Here is a 22046-nt window from a genome sequence, read left to right on the forward strand (position 1 = left end):
ATTTCTTGCTAAATAATGTAATTGCCAAGTCAACACACATAAAGACGTTACTTATTTTGTTTTCATCTATGTGCAACTTAAGCTTTATTTAAAACAAACAGATAAAAGATATGCATGTAAGATGGGGAAAAAATAGGAATAATAACATTCAAGTAGACTGAGATGTAAAGTATATCTGAGAATCCATCAAAGATCGGGGCACTAGAAATACTAAGAAATACTAAGTCACAAACCATGGTCAGACTAAGTACTTTAAGTAATAGGGATTATTTTGAGTTTACATCATTACTGTAGAGCTCTGAGGTTCTTCCAGACCTGATTTGGATGGGACCATGCCCCGAGCCTGACTTCCTTCAAGACTCTTTTCCTTCCTAAAGGAGAAAGCTTATTTATAAGTTAGATGGCACTCATGTTAAATTAAATTTTGTGTGGTTCAGAGGATCAAGCATGGGAACTGTCACCTTAAGAGTTATTCAGTTTGGATCACTGAACACCAGCACCCATGAGGAAGAGAAGTGTCTTACAACAGGCTGCTTTTGCTTATTTTGTTTGGGAACATAATCTGTCAGTATTACCTCTCCAAGGTCCGAGTTGTGTCCAAGTACACAATATTTTTAGTTTTTAGTTTTTCTTTTTTTAGTTTAGGTTTTACTAAAAAAAATGTTGTTGTTGTTGTTGTTGTTGTTTTTTTTTAAAATATAATAGCAGGATGGCTGATTTAAGAACTTCATAAGAGGTAATACAACTTTGCTGTGTTAACTCACAGCGCGTTTAAGCTAGGTTTCATATTTGTCTAAAATCGACTTTTTATTATTTATTTATTTTTCACTCCTAGTTTTAATTTGCTTTTAGTTCCCTGAAATAACCTGTCTCAGTGCCACCCTCCATTGGCGGTTTCTATGTAAAAAAATAAATAAATCTTTGGTTACCCTTGACTACACTACCCATAGTGCACCATGGTATGCGTCCGTTACTGTGATTGGTCCAGGTTGGTTAGAGACGTTGTTGAACTGCAGGTCGGAGAGAAAGAGCAAACAGAGGACCTCGGAGTTGTCAAATGGTTGAACTATGGCTGCGCCTGTTAGCATGTGCTGCCGTCTGTTTGACAGAAACGGCGCTTTGACACGTGTTAGGAAACTGTTTGCACGGCGCGTGAACAGAAGCATCGCGCGGAGCTGTTCCGGTGTTACGCACGAGGAAAATGAACTTGAACTCACAGACTCGACTATAGCTGGTTCCAACTTCAAAACCAGGGCAACACAGGTAAGTCAACCTCCAAAACAGTAACACAAGCCGGGCCTGCAGCTAAGATTGTCCTGTCTGTGTTGAGTCGCAGGCTGAGTGAAACCTTTAAGGAGTAAAGGTGAGAAGCTTATAACCTGAACAGGTTATAAACTGGGCCCAGGAAACACTAAACTAAGGAATAAATATTAAACCAAATGGTTATCCATTATGACAGCGTGGCTGTGATATAAAAGGGGGTCATGGGGTGTATTTTTGGCGTGATTGTGAGAACCAATCAGAGGGGGGAAACAACACCTCACCTGCTTTACGTTTGTCACTGCTTTGTAGTTTTACATACTTGATATCATGTGATAAGATAGATGTGATAGCCAGCATGTTGCAAGTAGGAAAAGAATTGTTATAAACTAATAAAGTTGGTTGAGATTAAAAGTAATTTTTTCTATTTGGATTGAAGTTGTGCTTTAGATGATACAGATTTTGAATCTTTTGGACCGTTTGGAGGCCCAAAGTATAAACAGTTTAAGAGGGTGTTATTGAGATAGTCTACTTCTTTAAAATATTGTTTCTACCTCATACATACATACTCTATCCATGTGCTTGATAATCAGAGATGATTGACAGAGCAAGCATGCTCCTGAATGTCCAGTAGTCAAATAACAGAGTAGCATTCATTGTTCATCTTCTTGCTGTGTCTCTCTGGGTTGCAGGTGTATATTACATCAGTGACTATAATAATTATGATATGGCAATAATAGGGAAAAATTGACTAAAGTGTGCATAAGTGGCTTTTATATGAAGCTTTTTACCTTAAGAAACAATGAAGGGACTTGGGAAGGTCTAAAAAGATCAGTGCAGTTAAATGATCAGCCTGTTGATTAACAGTGTCTCCGAGCAACTGCTGAGTCACTGGTTTGCTTTTACACTGGTAACTTTTGACATAACCGCAGGTGCTCATGAGTGATGGGCAAAGGTCAGGAGCTGGGACACAGATTTGGCTTCAGCTGACATTATTGTGTCTCTGGCATGATGGGACTCAGAGGGGCTGTTGTGTTTGATTCAAAATAAGACTGCAGTGATGCCAGGGTATATAGTTTGATCGGTGTCTTTTCCTGGTTCTTTTCCTCTCCAGAAGAGGCTCAGGGATGACAGCATACTCCCCTTTTCAGCATTCTTGACTGACAACTTTGGCCGCAGGCACAACTACCTACGAATCTCCCTCACAGAAAAATGCAACTTCCGCTGTGAGTAAATGTTTATTTTCTGTGGATCCTATCAAGAAACCATTGTTACATTCCCAGCCCACTAGTGGAGCAACATTATTAGACCAAGTTAACCATCGTAATTAGTAAACCTTTCACAGAAGTGCACTAAAATGCCCAAATTCTGCTGACCTACTGGAGAAAGAAAAGGTTTTTCTTTCCCGCACAGTAGAGTTTTTGGTTTGTCCCCTCGTTCCCTTTTATTTAGTTGTGTTACTTCAGTATTTATCGTAGTAAAAGAAGGAATTCTCGCTAATGTAGGCTAAAATACATCTTTCATCTTTCTCATTTCTAGGTCAGTACTGCATGCCAGAGGAGGGGGTGAAGCTCACACCGCGGGGCCAGCTGCTATCCACCTCTGAGGTGCTGACCCTGGCTCGCCTCTTCGTCCAAGAGGGGGTGGACAAGATCCGCCTCACTGGAGGGGAGCCGCTCATCAGACCTGATGTGCTCCATATTATCAGTAAGAAACAAGGAGAAAATAGTTTGTGCAGGCTTTTTTTTTTTTTTTTCAATAATAAAACAACTTGGAAGCTGTTTTGAGTCATTTCACACTTTTTTAACACTTTGGATCAGCTTGTAGCAAACATAAACTTGCTTTCTTCAGTTTACCGTATGACTAAAATGATGTAGTGACACTGTTTTCAGAGGAGCAAGTCAGCTTTGGCAACCAGGCGACCGATGATTCATGTGCTAACTCTGCTGACTTGACTGCAGCTGAAGTGAAGAGAAGCAATTTTGCATGCATGCCTTCAGTTTAAGGGTTTCTGTGGAAGGGGAAATGATTTGTTACACCACAGTTGTGTTTTTGGTCTAATGATGTATTATTGCATCATTTGAATTTTACAGCCTGATTTTAAATTAAACTTTGTAAGTGAAGCCTCTGCAGCAAGAAAAAGCCTGTCGTGAATGAATGAGGGTGTGTGACAGGACTAGTGGGTCAGGTCTTTTTGGAAAGAGGACCATTGATTGCCACTAGCTGTGTGTGAGGCTCATGAGACTTCATGCATAACTTGGATTTGGTTGCACTAGTTATTTCAGGAAGCAAGAGGATCGCTTGAAATAACGGAATATAATTTATTGAAGTGTGGAGTTTGACTAATAAATGATTTGCTGACATTGGTAGGAAGAAATACACAACAGTATTGCTGATGGAGATTAGAGTTGGAGACTCTGATGAGGCACATTGAGCATCCAGAATAAAGGTGGAGATGAGGAGGAGGCAGAACACATGAATGAGAGTCTGAAACGACTGCACTGAGATTTAAAGCTCAAGGAACAGAGGCTGAATGTCTCACAGGAGGAGCGTGAAAAAGCTGCAGTGAAGCTGGTTGTGTTGTTTTTGTTGGCTCACAGAACCGCTGATGTGGCGTGTACAGTTATAAACAGGATCCACAAAGATCTACTGGTTACAAGTAATGGTAGTTGGCTAGGTTTACTGGATGGATTTAGTTGCATTGTGGTGCTGTGTGTGTTTGTGAGTTCATTCTGCATTATCTTTGCTTAATGTCAAAATGACCAGAGTAACTGTACTAGTTATGGATAATAAAGACTTTAATAACCCATAAATTTATTTAAAGAAGTTTTTTCATTGATAGGCATTCAAGCAAGGAAACATAATTTCCTGGTGGCACAATATGCTGCATAGTAACAGATAAAGATATCCACTTTACATGGCTAAAGATTTTGTTCTGTTATCATGCTGTAATGATTGATTTATGTATGGATAAACTCATCTGTTATATAATATTTCAACCTTAAAGGTAAAAGTTCTCTCATTCTGTCTTGCCTTTCCACTTCTACTCTGCAGCTGAGCTCAGAAAGTTGGAGGGCCTCAAGACTATCGCCATGACAACCAATGGCATGAACTTGGCTCGGCTTTTGCCAAACCTTAAAGACGCCGGATTGGACCTGATCAACATCAGCCTGGATTCATTAGTTCCTGCCAAATTTGAGTTTATTGTCAGACGGAAAGGTATGGAAGCGTCGTCAGTGTATCAATGTCAGCTGTGTGAGACATATGATCAGAACACCAATAGTGTGCGTAGATTGAGGAGGGAAAAAAGCGACATCACGAGGCTGTAGCTGATTGACGCTGTAGTTTAGGAGTGTATAACCACAAAAGTGTCAGATGGTCAGTGAGATATTTTCTAAATCCCTACGTCTTTAGAAAATATGAAGGAGATTGTGATCTGGTGATGGTGGAGGCCATTTGAGTATAATGAACTCATTGTGATGTTTAAGATGCCAGTTTTACATGATTTTAGCTTTGTGACGTGGTGTGTTATCCTGCTGGAAGCAGCGGTCAGAAGATGGGAGATGTTACTGTTACTGTGGTGATAAAGTGATGGGTACTGAGCAACTGTAGTGTTTAAATAATGCTCATTTGGTGCTAACTGGCCCAAAGTGTGCCCAGATAATTGGCTGATTGACTGACTTCAGATGAAATTAAACATATTTAATATTCTTCATGTGTGGCTAAAAACCCTCACTGTCTTTATGTATGAAACTGTTCCTTTTTTTTAGTGTTTCCCTAGTTCAGCTTTTTCTTCTAGTGTATGATAGGCATAAATCAGTGTAGTTTTTGTTGTGGGTCCATCCCACAAGCTTAGGGAAGAAGGCTGTAAGCTGTAAACACTGCAGGTGACAGCAGGGCAGAGCTATGGGTGGTTGGCTCGTGAAAGGCAGACACAGATGGACTAACTGAGATTAGGACATGAAGAAGAGCGGAGAAAAGAAAACTGGATTTACAGCACCTGCCTTCTTGTGTTTGTAATAGAAGTTACTGTTGAAATCTTGTTTCTTTTCTTTATTCAGGACAAATTGCAGTTATGCAAACTGTAAATAAAACATAAGCCTCATCCTACATAAAGATCCTGCTTTGATTTAATTGTTTTGAGCAAGTGAAAACAAATAATGACTCTGACCTCGACAGTGTGCTTTTCAAAAGCTTGAGCTGCTGTGGAGGGATTACATGTTTCTTTACAAGTGGTTTGTGGTGAATTACGGACATTAAAAGGTGGAGGAGAACAGACAAGGCCGAGCTTTTCGTGTGGAAGCACCACTCATTTCAGAAACCACAAAGCTTAGTTCTGATCTTTGTTTTTGTTGTATGATTCAGTGCATTTTTATTTCTCAAAACCTGCCTCCAATCACACACCATTCTCAACTTTAGTCGTATTTTAATAACATACAAACTTTACTATTATTATTTATTAGTAGCATTACTAATGCACCTAATGTAAAATGTTAATCTTAGTCACATTTCATTTTCTACTTGCCTTTTCCAGGGTTTCACAAAGTAATGGAGGGCATTGAAAAGGCCATTGAATTGGGCTACAGTCCTGTGAAGGTATTTGTTCATTTTCATTCATTATTAAGTCTCTGTTATGGAAAATATCCCCACTACGATTCAGTGTCTTCCTTTTTGTTACTGTTTAACATTTTTGCAGTTTATATATAAGTATTAAAATGGGTAAGATTTAATTGCAGGACAAGTGTTTCACAGTTGCAGAAATGTAGCAAGTGCAGAGTGCCCAAAAACTCTGAGATAATCAGCTAATATCAGTGAGAGAAAACAATAAAATCATGGTTAGGAAAGGTGAATTCCCTGTGATGACTTTCATATGGTGTTTTTGGATAATGTGTCAGAGTGAAAGCCTGGAACAAGAGAACAACAAGGGGCTGAGGATGGAGCCTTGGGGACCGGCATTTGTACTGATCTAAGATCAATCCTACTGTGGCGCTGAGAAGTCAAACGCACTGAAACCTAAGCAAGTAGAAATGTTGCAAAAGCTGCTCTGCTCTGGATCAAACCACCAAAAATGTTGGTGGTTTGATCCAGTTGGCATGCCAAATATCCTTGGGCAAGATACTTACTCCAATTTGCTCTCCAATGTATCCATCAGAGTATGAATGTGTGTGAATATTTGATATAAAGCACTTATGTAGGAAAAGAACAGAAATAAGTGCTTGTATGAATGGGTTTGAATGAGTGAATGAGGCAAGTCATATAAAACACTTCGTGTGCTTAGTTAGTAGTAGAAAAATGCTGCATATGAATCAGTCCGTTAACCAAAACCAAGCAATGACCACTATTATGAGCAATTCCTTTTACTTGTTCATAATGAGAGACACAAACTGTTTTGCAGAGTGCTTTGGAAGTTGTCAGATTTTAGTTGTAGTTTAATATGTTTCCTCCAGTAGCTTCTCGTAACCTGATTCCCCTTTAGGAAGAGTGTGATTTTTATAAGGCTTCTCTGTTACAGGAGTTTAGGAATGCCAGCATAAAATAACATTATATGTCCATTACCTAGTCTAAAAAATTGTTGTTCTTCATTCTGTTTTGCTAAGCTGTGCGGTTAGCTTGATGCCCCTGACTGCATGTTGATCAAGAAGTGTTGTGGTTCAGCCTTGGGTCAGTGAAGGACCTTCATTTGTAGATCTTTAAGCATCAAATGAGTCACATTAAGTCTGCTAGACAGTTAAAATAAAACATGATGCTGTTTTAAACTTTCACGTTATTTATCAACTCTTTAAGAAGGCAAGAAAAAGCTTATGTGGACGGGTCTCCTTTTGAAAAATTTAGACTTTAAAAATATAGTGAATTATTCCAGTCATTAACATCACTGGATGAATTCTCATGTATAGTACATCAAAGTCTTATAAGGCTGTCATTATTGTGTTACATAATTAAATATTGGCCCACACATCTTCAGTAAGTCATTTTCTGTCGGTTGTTACATAACCAGCTTGTTAGGAAAATAATGGCTCAGTAATCAGAGGCCTATTGTTGTTCACTTCTCTTTGTAGATCAACTGCGTGGTCATGCGAGGCCTGAATGAGGATGAGCTGCTTGATTTTGCAGCACTGACAGAGAAGAAGCCTCTGGAGGTGCGCTTTATAGAGTACATGCCCTTCGATGGTAAGTGCTCACACCCCATGAAGAGTTTCAAATGCTCGTGCAAATGTTTTAAACATCCATTGTTTAAACCCACACTTCCTGGTTCGTCTCCTCTCTGCAGGCAACAAGTGGAACTTTAAGAAGATGGTGAGCTACCAGGAGATGCTGGACCGCATCAGGCAGAAGTGGCCCGACCTGGAGAAGCTTCAAGCTGGACAGACAGACACAGCCAAGGTCAGTGTCTCCAACTGTACTAAATTACTTTGGAGATGAAATCCTGACAAAGATGGTTGATTAATTATTATATTTATACTGAAAAATAAAAAGTCATGTTTCTTGTGTTCCTCTGTGCATTTTCTCCGACACATCCGAGTCCCTCTGATCAAATAGACCTGCAGGATTTTTCTATATTTCTGCTTAAAACATCATCAGATTATAACACAAGTCCTAAAAACAAAAAAGAAGACAACCCAATTAAACACATTAAACTAAAACATCCAAGTGAACAAAGTTTCAGGTGTCGGAGTCCAATGAAGAACTTTTTGTCACTGGTTGTAACATTTGAAAGTATATTTCTCACTTTTTTCCCTGTTTTGAAACAGACATTTAAAGTGCCAGGCTTCAAAGGTCAGCTGGGCTTCATCACCTCCATGTCCGACCATTTCTGTCGCTCCTGCAATCGTTTACGCATCACTGCAGACGGCAACCTAAAGGTAAAGCCGATAAAGCTTTAAAGCTGTTCGTGAGGTCTGTTATTGTCCTATGGCACAAATGTTCATGTATGCATGTGTGCAATTATAGATGGGCGGAGCTTGTGGGCGGCAGGTTGTGGAGCAAAAAGGGTGGTTTGTGATTTGTTAATAAGTGACAGAATCTTTTGCTGTTACTTGAGTTTTTCGTAATTTTGATGAGAATCTTATTGCTTTTATACATTTTTCTTCACCTTCATGTATCAGTGTCCCTTTTTCTTCACCATTAAGGTCCTTTGATTCTCCTTCTGGTCATTCCCTTTGTTTTTGAGACAAAACTTTTAACTAATTAGAATCAATATACACTGAAGGTGTAGAGGAGGCTGCATACACTTCACTCTGAAACACTGATTTCAGTGGTTTGCGCCAAGCAACAGGATACAAGCACAACTACAGAGCTCTTGTAGGCGCTACGGTCAAAGTTCAGCAGAATGTAACTTTGACCACTGTGAACTATGACGACTGCCTGTCTACCCAATAGGAAGATGGCATCTCTTTCTACTGGTAAGGTCCACTACAGGCCATCTCTGCCTTCAGCTGAATATGGCAGAAGGTCTTCTATTGGCCACAGTGAGCTGCAGAGCAAAGTAGAGGAAATGTTTATTATGATGCATTTGAATTCATTAAATTATACAACATTTGTTTGGGTTTGTATCGAGACCAATGTCATAGACTGAGTATTTCTTCACCTCTCACCTCTTTTATATCCCCACGTGTTACATACCACTACAGCATGTCATTGAATTGTGTCTAATCTCTCCCTTAGTCTGTTTTGACCTGCTTTATTTCTGCTCTCTTTCTGTTTTGTCTTCTCTTTCTTCTTCTCTCTTTCCCCTTACCCCAGAACCTGTCACAGCAGCAGATGGCTGCCTCTCCCTGACCCTGTTTAAAAGGAAGTTTTACCTTCCCGTCATCTCAAAAGTGCTTGTTCATAACAGATCACTTGATCGTTGGGATTTTCTCTAAGAATACTGTCGAGTCTTTACCTTACAGAATAAAGCACGCTATTGCTGCTGTTAGCTTAATATAAAAAGTGGGTTATTCTCCCACTATCTCTACTGATCTATTATTAAGTTCTTAAGCAATTTTTGATATTAAAGTGAACTTTTACACAGACTCCAGGGAGCCATTTAGTTAATGTTTGGTGTCTAATCTTGGATTTGGACTGCATTGCATTTGAGAAAACAGCTTTTCACTCTTTCCCGTCCGTCTCCTCTCTCAGGTGTGTTTGTTTGGTAACTCAGAGGTCTCCCTCAGAGATGTCTTACGCTCTGGCGCGTCCGATGAAGAGCTGCTGCAAATTATTGGTGCTGCTGTGGGCCGGAAGAAGAAACAGCATGCAGGTAGAAATCAATACATCATACAATTTTAGGATTATGCGCACAGATTGTTGTAATATTTGTAATTTATCCCTCTTTCTCTCTTCAGGCATGTTCAGTATCTCTCAGATGAAGAACAGGCCTATGATCCTCATTGGTGGGTGACACAGCTGTACGTACAAAGACCTCATTCGTGTTTCTTTAATGTTTTGTATTAGGATTGGAGCAGATCCACATCCATGCACTTTCCTTCTTAAAGATCAGGGAATGTTGAATCAAAAAGTTCAGCTATGGCTGAACTTCACACTGCTGGGCTGCCAACTAGTGTTTTAGAAGTGGTTGCAGCCAAAGTAGTTATGTCAGTATTCTTGACTCATTTATTTTTGTTTTCCAGCAGGTACCACATCTCAGACGTTCCTGCCAAAGCTACAAGACAGCAAGAGGGCTTTCCCCATTAGTTCCCAGCTTAAAAATGACACGTTCCTCTCTCCAGCAACTACTCATCATTTAGGCAGCAGGAAAGTCTTGAATAGAGAGGATTGTTTGTGCCTTTCAGACTCCACTAACTTAACACAGGAAGCCAGTGTTTGCTGCTCTGGAACCTTAATGAGTGGGGGTACCCATGTTAAGATGCATATCAACACAGAAAAACCTAACCACAATGAAGTAGCATCCCTTCCCTCTGCAGAGATTGATAATGATCACATTAGTTGTCACACTAAGACTGAATGTTTCAGAACACGCACAAATGTCACAAGCTATGTTAATGAAGTCTGTCTCAGGAACGCACAAGCCCTGAGTCCTAATGTTCTGACGAGCCACGTGTCCAGGACCCCAGGAGCAGCTGTTTTTTGCACACTGCTGATAGATGCCAAAATAAATCAGAGAAACCACCCTGTTAGATTCTGCCACAGTCAAAATTCCAACAAGGTTGCCAGTTGTAAACAGTCTGAGAGCAACCAGACAACAGATCTCAAAGCTCAGCTGACACATACAGACGCCCAGGGCCGCGCCACCATGGTGGATGTCGGGGGGAAACTTCCCACATGTCGAACAGCCGTAGCCTGCGCCACCGTTAGCTTAGGCCCCACCGCCTTCCGCCTGCTTCGAGATAACCAGCTGGCCAAGGGCGACGCCTTGACTGTGGCGCAGTTGGCTGGCATCATGGCTTCGAAGCAGACCTCCACCCTCATCCCCCTCTGCCACCCTTTACCCTTAGACCACACCTCTGTCACATTTCACCTGGATGAGCTTCTTAATGCCGTCGTCATCACAGCGACATGTCGCACCACGGGCAGGACGGGAGTGGAGATGGAGGCTCTGACCGCTGCTTCTGTAACAGCGCTCACCGTCTACGATATGTGCAAGGCGGTGAACCATGACATCATCATCACGGATATAAAACTCGTCAGTAAGACAGGCGGTAAAAAGGACTTTCATCGTCATTCAAAACAGGAAGAATGAGATCAAAGACTGCACTATGGTTTTCCACAAATTAAACTTTGTGCCATCAATGAAAAACACATCCTGTTGGGCAGTTATCTCTCCTAGTCTGAATCGTTTTGTCTAATATGTAGTTTACTGAAGTTTTATCAATATTTTCAGTGTCATAATTCCTGCTTTTCCCTCCAGAGGGTGCACAAGTATTACATTGATAGTCCTCCCTGGAGGTTTTTGGAGTGAAGAAGAAACTGATTGCAGATGGCACTGATAATGTGCTTTTAAATTTGAAAGAATTTAATTTATGAAACTTGAAAACTGAACACAAACAAAAGAAGAGAGCAGCAAACGTTTCAGTGCATATTCCAGTCAGTCCCATACTCGCTTGCTCTTTTTCTTAACTTGCTTTTTATTGCAGTGACTAACACTACCACTATGATTGTTTTAACCTTGCTTTTTTTTTTTTTTTTAGATAATTAGGATATGAAATTTTAGTTTTGATGTTTTTCTACCTACCTCTGTAGTACACTGCAAACTAGATTTGTACTACATTAAAGTAGAGGATGGTAGTAAAATAAACTTATCAAATGACTGATAACACAAATAATCCGTTACACAGTACGTTAACCCATTATTGCTCAATATGTTGTTAAAGTCTGTGTTCCTGTAACTTCCCTCCACTTGTGTGCTGTCTGTACCAGCCGTTTTCTTTTGTTTTTGAAGATTATTATGATTTTCATTGCTTGCATTAACTGTGCATTCACTTCACATCATCACACATCTCTTTTTTAAAAAATGAAGTATGGCATGTTTTGTGTTCATTTCCCTCTCAGAGAATGGCAGTATTCTCCGGTTATATAATAACGTTCATCCACTGGATATAACAATGACTAATGTGTGGCTTGACAGGGTGGTTCCACTCTGGTTACAACACACAGCCTGTTCCATTATGTTTTTCAGCTTAATAAAGAAACACTAAAAGGGACGATCTTGGTATTTTTGGCCTCGAAGTCTTATAGCTTGTAAAATGAATGCCTTACGACTTATTATAGCAGGTTTATAAGGACAAACTGAAATGAAGGAGTCTTGGTTTTCTGACTGCATAGTTATCAAAGCTCATCTTGTACATGGCTTGGTACCCAATCTGTAGCTAGTCTCTAGCTCATTCCCTTCTTCCGAATGATGGAACGCTGCAATCACTGTTTTGCTGTCAATATGGATGAAAATTCCATCATCCTATTCACGTAGCAGCTCGGTATTTTCGTCTCTGGTTCCGCAACACCTGACGTGGACCTTATTAGAGTTCTCTCTCTGCGTTAAGCTTGGTTAGCAAGGACCTTTACTGGATACAAACACTGCAGGTGAGAATCAAACCTGCAACTCCTATTCCAAAGGCATGGAGTCTTACCACTACACTGTCCAACTGCTCTTATTTCTGTTTTTATGTCTGTTTATTCATATATACATATATATATATATATATATATTGTAACAGGGAGAGTGTATGAAATAAGATCTGCCTAAATAAAATGACATATGTTACATTAAAAATAGAAAAGATGTGTGATAAAGGTACGCCTAGCCTGCCTCCAAACAGCTGAGAAAGAGGGAAGGCAAAATTGACACAACACACAGACAAGAGAGTATAGTAGTGTAGAGACTAGAGTAGTGGTTAGACCACACGTCTTTGGAGCAGAGGATCGCAAGTTTGATTCCCACCTGGAGTGTCTGTATCCAGTAAGGGTCCTTAGACTAGAACTCCCCCCTACTAAGCGATCAACAGGGTCCGTGTCAGGTGTTGAGGAACCAGGGCACCCTGACAAGAAGGGAGGTACAAAATAAATGCTATGGCAAGGGGGAGCCAGGATGCCAGGTCAGGGGGCGTTATCATCACCCCCATATTAGATCACTACAATAGGGCAGCAGTAATCAGTGAGATGCTTGGCTAAAAGGGCTAGAGGCTAAGATCAAGGTAGTCAACATAGGTGTCAGCAGCTGGAGAGGGATGCAGTGGTCATGATGATCCACTCGACTCTGAGACCATCACAGTGGCCGACTGTCCACTGACCCTCTTCATATGGGTTCTTGGTTCTGTATTCTCCTTCCAGGACACAGCAAAAATCTTCATGTTGGCTGTCCAGTGGATCATCATGGCCACTGCATCCATCTCTAGCTGTTGACACCTTGGTTCTGTGGTCCTGCTTTTGATTTCTCTGGTGTAGTTGTTGATTGGCATATCTCAGGTATGGGTCCTGTACTTCTGCAACCTCCCTTTGTGCTACCCTGATCTTAGCCTCCTGCCCTTTCAGCCAAGCATCTTACTGATTACTGCTGCCCTATTGTAGTGATCTAGTTAGTCTCAATAGATATTGTACACAGTGCTGCATTAACATCTAGCAGACCTAACATGGGGGTGGGGGGGGTGATGATAACTCCCCCTGACCTGGCGTCCTGGCTCCCCCTTGCCATAGCATTTATTTTGTACCTCCCTTCTTGTCAGGGTGCCCTGGTTCCTCAACACCTGACACGGACCCTGTTGATCGCTTAGTAGGGGGGAGTTCTAGTCTAAGGACCCTTACTGGATACAGACACTCCAGGTGGGAATCAAACTTGCGATCCTCTGCTCCAAAGACGTGTGGTCTAACCACTACTCTAGTCTCTACACTACTATACTCGCTTGTCTGTGTGTTGTGTCAATTTTGCCTTCCCTCTTTCTCAGCTGTTTGGAGACAGGCTAGGCGTACCTTTATCACACATCTTTTCTATTTTTAATGTAACATATGCCATTTTATTTAGGCAGATCTTATTTCATACACTCTCCCTGTTACAATATATATATATATATGTATATATGAATAAACAGAAATAAAAGCAGGAATAAAAGCAGCTGGACAGTGTAGTGGTAAGACTTCATCCCTTTGGAAAAGGAGTTGCAGGTTTGATTCTCACCTGCAGTGTTTGTATCCAGTAAAGGTCCTTGCTAACCAAGCTTAACGCAGAGAGAGAACTCTAACAAGGTCCACGTCAGGTGTTGAGGAACCAGAGACGAAAATACCGAGCTGCTACGTGAATAGGATGATGGAATTTTCATCCATATGTGTGTGTATGCAATGAGAACTCCAGATGACTTTATGTTTCTGTAAGTCTTGGTAACACACGCCCTTTCTTTAGCATTAAATAACTCATCAAAAACAACCATATCAGAATGATTAATATAAGAGCAAACCTCACACTTTGCCCCCCAAAATTTGTACCTGTCATCTGTTTCAGTGAGAGGTGATCATCAGTCTTTCTGAAATGTAATTCACCATGCCGTCATTTTATACAACACGTTCTGCTCTGCTCTGAAATAACTCGAGAAATGGGTTGAATATTGGTTCAAACACGCAGATTATGCAGAATGTTTTTACAATTTAAATCCAGCACCAGTAACCAAAGCTGAAACTAAGAACGGAGATCAATCAGGGTAAAAACCAAACATTCATCAGCATCAGCGGTTAAACATGGACCATTTGTTACCTTGAATAATTTCACTTTTTCATAATGAGAGGCACAAACTGGGGTTTGTAGAGTGCTTTGGAAAATGTTTTGGTTGTAGTTTAGTTGCAGTCCAATAGGCTCTCGTAACCTGGCTCCAGTTAAGGAAGATTTAGGCAGGCTGTGACCTGTGCATAAATAAAGTAACATACAAATAACCATTTCCTGGATGGAGCCACTTTATTTCTTCATCACTGGAGCCAAATACTTTCCTCAGGATGATGTAGATGCACAGAGAGTATTCATAAAGCTCACAACCCTCACGTCATACTGGGCTCTTTTTGTGCCACTTTTTTCATTCGTATGAACGCCATTTCCGCTGTGTTGGGTGTAACATAGCCAAACTTGCCACCCGGTTTCGTTTTTGTAAAAAATTCAAAATTTCAGTCTGGTTTTCTTACATCAGCCTAACACGGCTTAGCAGCAAAAATACTCACACTTGACACCCTAGGGACCGTTTTGTGCCCCATTGAAACCCATTATAAACGCTATTTTTCACGGCAAAAAAATTACGGTCAAATCGATCGTGATAGGTAATGCTTCCGTTTCCGTTTGCAGTAGTGGCCTTAGAGTTGTAATTTTTTTATTTGTCCACCGGGTGGCGCCCTTGCTCCACATTTGACCCCGGGCTGGAAAACAGCGGGCTGCTTAAACAGACCTGCGGGAAACGAAGCCTCATTTCCGGCGTGCAGCAGCGGCTTCGCCCGCTGATCGGGCGGGACCATTTCCGGCCCCTAGGACCGTTTGAGGGTGCATTTTTTTTTAATCAACAGGAAATGACGTATTTGTTGTGACGTGGTATCGGACGTGTGCGCTGGAAAAAGGAGTCCGATGCAACATGCCCCGTTCATCGTCGCGAGTTAACCCGGGAGGATGCACTGATTTCGGCCTAGAGGAGGAGCATTTGCCGCCTGGAGACCATTTTCTGGTCCTGAAAAAAAAAAAAAAGGCGATCGAAATGAAGGTTGGTGCCAATCTTTAGTCCATCTAAAGGCCTATAATAACAATCAAATATTACTTCAAATGTTTGTTTTTTTTAATATTTCGTTTTGTTTTGGGGGGCTAAAAAAAACGGTGCGCTCATGTAATTAAACTGCGATTAAAAGGGTTAAAACCCCCGAAATATAATTAAAACTTTACATGAATATTTCAGGGAGAAGTAGTTTTAAAAGACTGGCTAATTTAAAGTGGAAAAAAATATGAATATATAATCTTTTTATAGCATTTTTCGGGCGTGGCAGAAAACGGTCCCCAGGGTGATGAACGTAAGTTTTTTAAAGTATGACGTGAGGGTTAAATCATCCATCCATCTTCTTAAGACACTTGACCACTTTATTCCTACATCCCATCAGAAAATTAAGCTCATTGGAACAAGTTAATTTGAAAACCACTGACATTTTTCAGGAATTTGATTTGAATGGCTGCCACTAAACTCAAAATGAATACAAGCATCTCCCCATCCTCCTCATGATCCAAACGCTTGACATAACCAATGAGAGTGAAGGAAAGAGAAAAACAATTTGTTGTAAGGGACAAAAGTTTATTGTAACCCTACAAAAGACACAGGGTGAGAGAAAAAAACAAAACCGAAACAAAATAAATGAAATCAAACCAAAAGAAAAGCTTCTCGTTCTCATACAAGTGTCAGAACTATCCATCATACACGGACCACAGTTTAATGATTCTGATTTTTAATATAACATTTGTCGTAATGCGTTGTGTACATACAAAATATAGCAAACTAAATAAGGCAAATAAATAGAGGTACAATTTACAGGAAAATGGAACATTCCTCATGTTTTCATCTTTTTTTTAATCTTAACTCAAACATCAACAAACGTGTACAAAATGCTTTTTTTTTATTTCTCCAACTGTATATCTTTCAGGTGGAGGGTACGTTTTTCTTTTTCTTCCAAACATGAAAATACTGACTCCTCACAATTATACAAGCTCGAAGAACGGGTGCAACTTTTCTCAGGCAGTACAGGCTGTGGTTTAACAGGTGTGTTTCAGTTTGCAAGCAGTTTTCTACGAAAGGAGAAACAATTCACACTCTGTGCACCCATCTTTAGGCATGCAGCTCAACACCATGTAATGACAGAAATGTGGTATTGACATAAAATACCCCACCCACAACCGCCCCCCAATCCCTCTTTTTAATTTTTTTTCTCCAGACTCACCAAACCAGGAGACAGGACCTGCTCTGTACCACAGTCGCCTCTTAGTTTCCCCACAAATCCCATCTCTGCCATTCAACAGACTCTTAAAGTGTTCCAAGCGGCCCAGCCAGATACTCAGCCTCACTTTCCTCCCTTTCCTATAAACACCATCTTTAATTTCTTCTTCTTTTAAATTTTTTTTTTTTATTTTGCACCACTCTTTCGTTGCACCCTTCTAGTTTCTTGAGGGACCTCAGCCCTCGCTGCAAATGGAAATGTCCCATCAACAAAGTGCATTGAAACAAGCTACTTATTTCCATCTTTACACTCAAAAAAAAAAAAAAAAGAAATCAAAAATCATCAGCCAGTCAATGGCCAAATAGACATCCAACCATGTAGCAACACAAAGGTTTTAATACTGACAATACCCCTCAGGAAATAGTCTGCACTACAACACGGGTTAAAGCTCTGAATGAAGGGTTTAAAGAATCTGATGAAGTATAACTCAAAAAGGATCAGAGGCTAGAAAACAAAAGGACTAAAATATACACAAGATGCTGGTTTATTGAGACAAAATCAAGTAATATCCTCTTTTAAAATTTTAAAAGTGTCTGAAAGTTTTAAGTGATTTTGGTTCACTGGTTAATCTCTGGGATACAATTTCTGTCTCACGTTATGTTTTTTTTAACCTCACAGTAGCTTCTCTCTGCTTCAGAGGGGAAATGAAGACAATGAACTAAAAGTGTGGAAGAACTCATATAAAAGGAAGTGAGTGAGTTTAGCTGTGCACAGGTAACACATAACCCCAAACCTTTCTGAGGAAACATTTAAGTGCACCTGCTGAAGTTATTTGGGAGATACTGGGTAGAGCTGTTTTTGACAGGTTGTGAGGTCAGTGAAGTGCACTATAATCGGCCACAAGATGGCGCCATATCCCCACCAAATTCTGTAAGTTTGCTTTGGAAGCCACAAATACAAACGTGAAAACAGGATCAGAGGCACTTAAAACTGAACGTTTACACAACGAAGAACAGAAAAACTCCAGAAAGGACAAACTGGGGAAGTCGCTGTTAGAAATACAAACATGGTGGGTCGAGACCTCTCTTCTGACTCTGAATGAATGTGATGGTTAACATGTAAATGTATGCTTGATGTTGACTTTACACCCCACGATTAGAGCCGTCTTTGTGTGAACACATTCTGCAGCGAAGCTGAAGCCAAAACCAAACCAACGCAGTGCCCAAAACTGCAATTCCTTTAATGACCACTGGAGGCTTGCTCCAAAAGTGAGTCAATCTCCATAAAACTCCCATGTTAAAATGACCAGCTTAAAGCAAAAATAAACATAGTTTTGGTCTTTTTAGCCACTTTCCTACTTTATAACAATTTTGTTTGTGTAACTCCCCCATTTAAACATTATTAAAGTTAAACATATAATTATTATCAGGTCCGTGGCCTCTTTTACTGACAGATATCTGGCAGGCTTCATCTCCGGAAACTGGAGACATTGATTGGTGTCTGGTTAATTGCATACAGACTATCTGTGCTCCAGTTTTCACAACTAGTTAAATTCTAGTACTTCATCTGTATGTTACTTAGCAGACACAGATAACTGCTAATTAAAGCAAATGTTAGCTAAAAAATTAGCACTCCACCCTCTCATCCAAATATGGTCACTTCTGGTCCAAAAAATAAAAAACAAAACAAAAAAACCCTTAAAAGAACAAAACAAAATGAAAAACAAAAAACAAGCAAAAGAACAAGATGGCTTTATAATGGGACTTCAAAAACCAATGAGTGACATCATAGATGCTACATCCATCTTTTAATACAGTCTATGTGCACTGCTATATATATTTTTTTGTTTTCAAAAAGAATCAGATGTTAATACTGATTACACTACAGCCTCACTCCTACTGCTCTAAATACTTCAAATACCTTATAAAAAGGAGGTTGGCTTCCCTTTGTGGGCCTGATTTGACTGACTTGATTGACAAGCTGGAGAAAAAGATGAAAGTACAAATTCTTTTCTATGACATGCTCTGATGTTTTTTTCCTGTGTGTGTCCCACCTACCTTCTTTAAGTGTTTTGTTATACCCTGACATGACAATGAGAGATTCATCACATGGTGCGGTGTGACTCTACCACGGAAAAAGCTGAAAATTAAAAAAAGAAAGCAGAGAGATACTGAATAGAGTGAGAATTTAACCTTACTGCAGTAAAGGAACTGCAGCTTGTGCCTTTAAATGAATTTCATGGCATTCCTTCATTATGTTAGTTACAGATAATCTGACAACATACAGGACGCTGTCATTGGCTTGTGGACTTCTGAGTGTAAAGTTTACAAAAAAGCTGCAGTGCAAACAAGACGTACAGATGTGAAAAGTGTGAGCGATTACCTCTTTTTTTTTTCCTTTTTTTACATAAAGCGCAAAATGTATAGAAATTCACTTCAACGCCAACTTGCAACACCAACAAATAATGCATTGCGTGTACAAAAATCCCAAAACATAAAAAAAGACCTCTTTGCAATTAGCTTGTCTGCATCTAAATATAAATATATATCAATGCCTAATTGCAGTATGTTTTGTATTAATACATTTACATTAGTTTTCTCTTTCCTTTGGCACTGTTAATGCCAGAACGATGTTGGTCAGAGTGAAGGTGAGGCCTGACCCATGTGGCACAGTCATGTTTTAAATCAGGTGGATCAGGCTGAGAAGTTTCCTTGAGAAGAGCTGAGCACATCGGGATAGACACGTCCTTCCCAGAGAATGTTGGTATGAATCTGGATCCTTCTTCACTCTTTCAGAAGCCTACAAATCATTCTGGGACGTGTCGACTCCTTGACTTTCTGTGGTTGAGAAGTCTCTTTTCTGGGGAACACCTGATGGTCGAGGTTATTGTTTAGTTCCCTTCAGCTTCTTTTTTCCCCAAATCTGCCTGGAGACGCTTCATAGTCCTTTTACCAATCCTTTGTCTTTGCCTCGTGACTATATACAGTGTGACTGTCCGATCCCAATGTCCTGTGTGCTTTAAAGCCCAGTAGTTAAATGACAGAGCTTTTTCAGCACCGGAGAGCTTGCAGAGGATGTGTGAATGGGGGAGAAAAGTGAAAAAGACTGGGGTGATAGACAGTGAGAGCCTTGAGCACAGTGTTAAAGGATATGGTCAAATGACATGGGCTAATGTGTCACAGTGGTGTGTCCACTTGTCCATCCTGGTAACATCCAGAACAGACGGAGTGGAAATAGCTTTACAAGACCAATCAGAGGAGAGCGCTGCATCCTTCAACACGGCTCGGCCGTTCTTGCAAGTCCAATCCAGCTGTTATTTACATCCTCTCCAATGTCAGCGGTCACTGTCCCACAACCTGGACTAAAGGTGTTAAAAGCTCAACGCAATGGCAGATTTAAGGTGGGGTTTTTTTATTCCTGTTCCCCGACCTAGTAGTTAACCTTGGTGACGGTTCTTTCCCGGCCGCCACCCTCCGCCAGCTGATTGACAGAGCGTTTGCGATTTCGCTTGAACTTGTTCAGGTCTTTGTCGAAGACCTCGCCGGAGCGCAAAGCTGAAACCAGGTCGTCAAACTCCCCGCCGACTTCTTCCGTGGTGCCGCTCTTTTTGGCCCGTCGTTCCCGCTCCCGTTGATCCTTAAGCTGGTTAGGAATAGAATACAGAGTTATTGGAAAAAAAAATATTAACTGTCATCACTGCCTCAGGTGTATTCTCTGCTTCTGTGTCTCACCATCGCCTCCATCCGGGCCCTCCGCTCCTCCTCATCCTTGCGTCGCTGCATGTTCTCGAGGTCCTGTCGTGCTTCGGTGAACGACTGCAAGAAGGTGTCGAAGATCCCGAAAAACTCATCCGGCTGCATTCTCCCTTCTTCCTCCCCAAAGTGCTTCAGAGATTTGGCAAACTGCACAAAGCACATATACCGTCATTAATAAACAATTTTAAACACATTGAAACCAAATGCGTCATTATACAGGCTGGACATGAGCATATGAGCCTGCTCTTCAAATTCATCTACTGCCATTCATGCTGGAAATTAACACACACACACACATACACGAGTAAGAAATGACTGCATGATTTGACCACCGTATGTCCACCCAGTTCTGTTCAAGCTGTTCGGTGCTCTGCGCCAGGACAAAGCCTGCAGCCAAACACGCTCTACATTCCCACACTGAGCTTTGTGCTGCAGTACTACAGACCACTACACGCACACACATACACACAGGCCCAGTCACAGTCCTAAAACACAACAAGATACAATCTGTACTGCGCAGAGGCCATGGTTTGAGGCAGATACTAGCAACACATCTGACCAGTTTTGCAAAATAATGTGCGATAGGTTATTTGTGGAAAAATTTGGATTTCATAAAGCGTAACTGTCACACATGTATTTGGTTTAAGACGATAAACAGGCCACACTGAAAGAGTGAAAGTGAGAGTCAGTATTCTTTAAAAGGGTAGCAGCTGTTCATTCTATCATCTGAAAGAAAAAAAAACCCCAAACATTTGGGCACTTTTATAAATTTTGCAAAAATAAAGTTTCAAAATACACTCAGGGTGAGGCTACATTCAAGCACAATCTGCAAAGCGCATTTGAAGCTGGTTTTTTTTGGCCATTTGGTTGGAACAGAACAAGCTGGGTAGTTATTCTTTATTTATCTCCATTGGGAAAATGTAAAACATCCCAAGTGTTAGGAGAAGCAAGTCCTCAAAAGCCACCTGGGGGCTTTTGAGGGTTCATTCTCCTGTGCCCAGGTCAAGGGCACGGGGGAATGAACCCAATGCATTTTTAACATCGGAGAAAAACATGATCTCCTGGAAAAACTCCAAACCCAAACCATGAGTATTTATCCATACTTTGACTTCCTAGATATCGCTAAAGGCACCATGGAAATCTCAGCTGAAGAAAATGCATGTGATTTCTCAAAATCCAGTTCAGCTTAGTTATTAGTGTACTCTCTCATTCGTTAATTAAATTTCAGTTGAACTTTATTTTATTTATACAGCACCAAACCATCTCATGGTGCTTTTTATTGTAAGTACTTGAATGGTGGGAAATGCGGGGAAAAAGAGAAGAGAAAACAAAAACAACAAAGAATGAAATCAAACTATGGAAGCAGGCAAATGTTGAAAATATATGCCATGCTGAAGACAAAGAGAATGAAAAGAGGAGAGTGTGCATCAAGAGGAGCATCCAATAGTCTGAGCCTATAGCAGCATAACTTAAGGATGGTTCAGGGTCATCTGATCCAGCTTCTAATAAAAGTTTCATCACTAAATTAAAGTTTCATCCTCATCACTGCTTTCATATTCATTTTTGTTTCACTCCTTCCTATTCTCACAGAGTCACATTTAAAGTCAAAATTCCCCAGCTTTTACGGTAAATAAAATATATCTCATCTCAGATCACTAACAA

At 40.5% G+C, this 22046-nt stretch overlaps 2 protein-coding genes across 9 annotated transcripts in view; one reads left to right on the top strand and one right to left on the bottom strand.

Moving 5' to 3' along the window:
* Positions 1-975: 975 nt before the first annotated feature.
* On the top strand, positions 976-11900 carry mocs1 (molybdenum cofactor synthesis 1). Of its 4 annotated transcripts, none has more exons than XM_004539894.4 (11): positions 976-1263; positions 2375-2486; positions 2800-2967; positions 4315-4479; positions 5795-5856; positions 7317-7428; positions 7529-7641; positions 8010-8120; positions 9379-9499; positions 9585-9632; positions 9870-11900. In XM_004539894.4, the coding sequence occupies exons 1-11, from the start codon at positions 1069-1071 to the stop codon at positions 10937-10939; spliced, it is 2277 nt and encodes a 758-aa protein (XP_004539951.2). In that variant the 5' UTR covers positions 976-1068; the 3' UTR covers positions 10940-11900. The 4 variants fall into 4 exon arrangements, with proteins under 4 accessions (XP_004539951.2, XP_004539952.2, XP_004539953.2 ...); XM_004539895.4 differs by having other exon boundaries at positions 9873-11900; XM_004539896.5 differs by having other exon boundaries at positions 9585-9647; positions 9873-10010.
* A 4931-nt stretch (positions 11901-16831) lies between these two features.
* The window catches only part of daam2 (dishevelled associated activator of morphogenesis 2), a 113979-nt gene continuing 108764 nt past the window's right edge, over positions 16832-22046 (bottom strand). For all 5 annotated transcript variants that reach the window (XM_076877851.1, XM_076877849.1, XM_076877850.1 and 2 more), the window contains 2 exons: positions 20361-20531; positions 16832-20271 (listed from right to left, as the gene is read on the bottom strand). In XM_076877851.1, coding sequence (XP_076733966.1) covers positions 20059-20271; positions 20361-20531 — 384 coding nt within the window. In that variant the 3' untranslated portion in view covers positions 16832-20058. The remainder of the gene's footprint in view (positions 20272-20360; positions 20532-22046) is intronic.

Source organism: Maylandia zebra, linkage group LG19 (assembly GCF_041146795.1).
Source record: "Maylandia zebra isolate NMK-2024a linkage group LG19, Mzebra_GT3a, whole genome shotgun sequence".
Taxonomy (NCBI): Eukaryota; Metazoa; Chordata; class Actinopteri; order Cichliformes; family Cichlidae; genus Maylandia; species Maylandia zebra.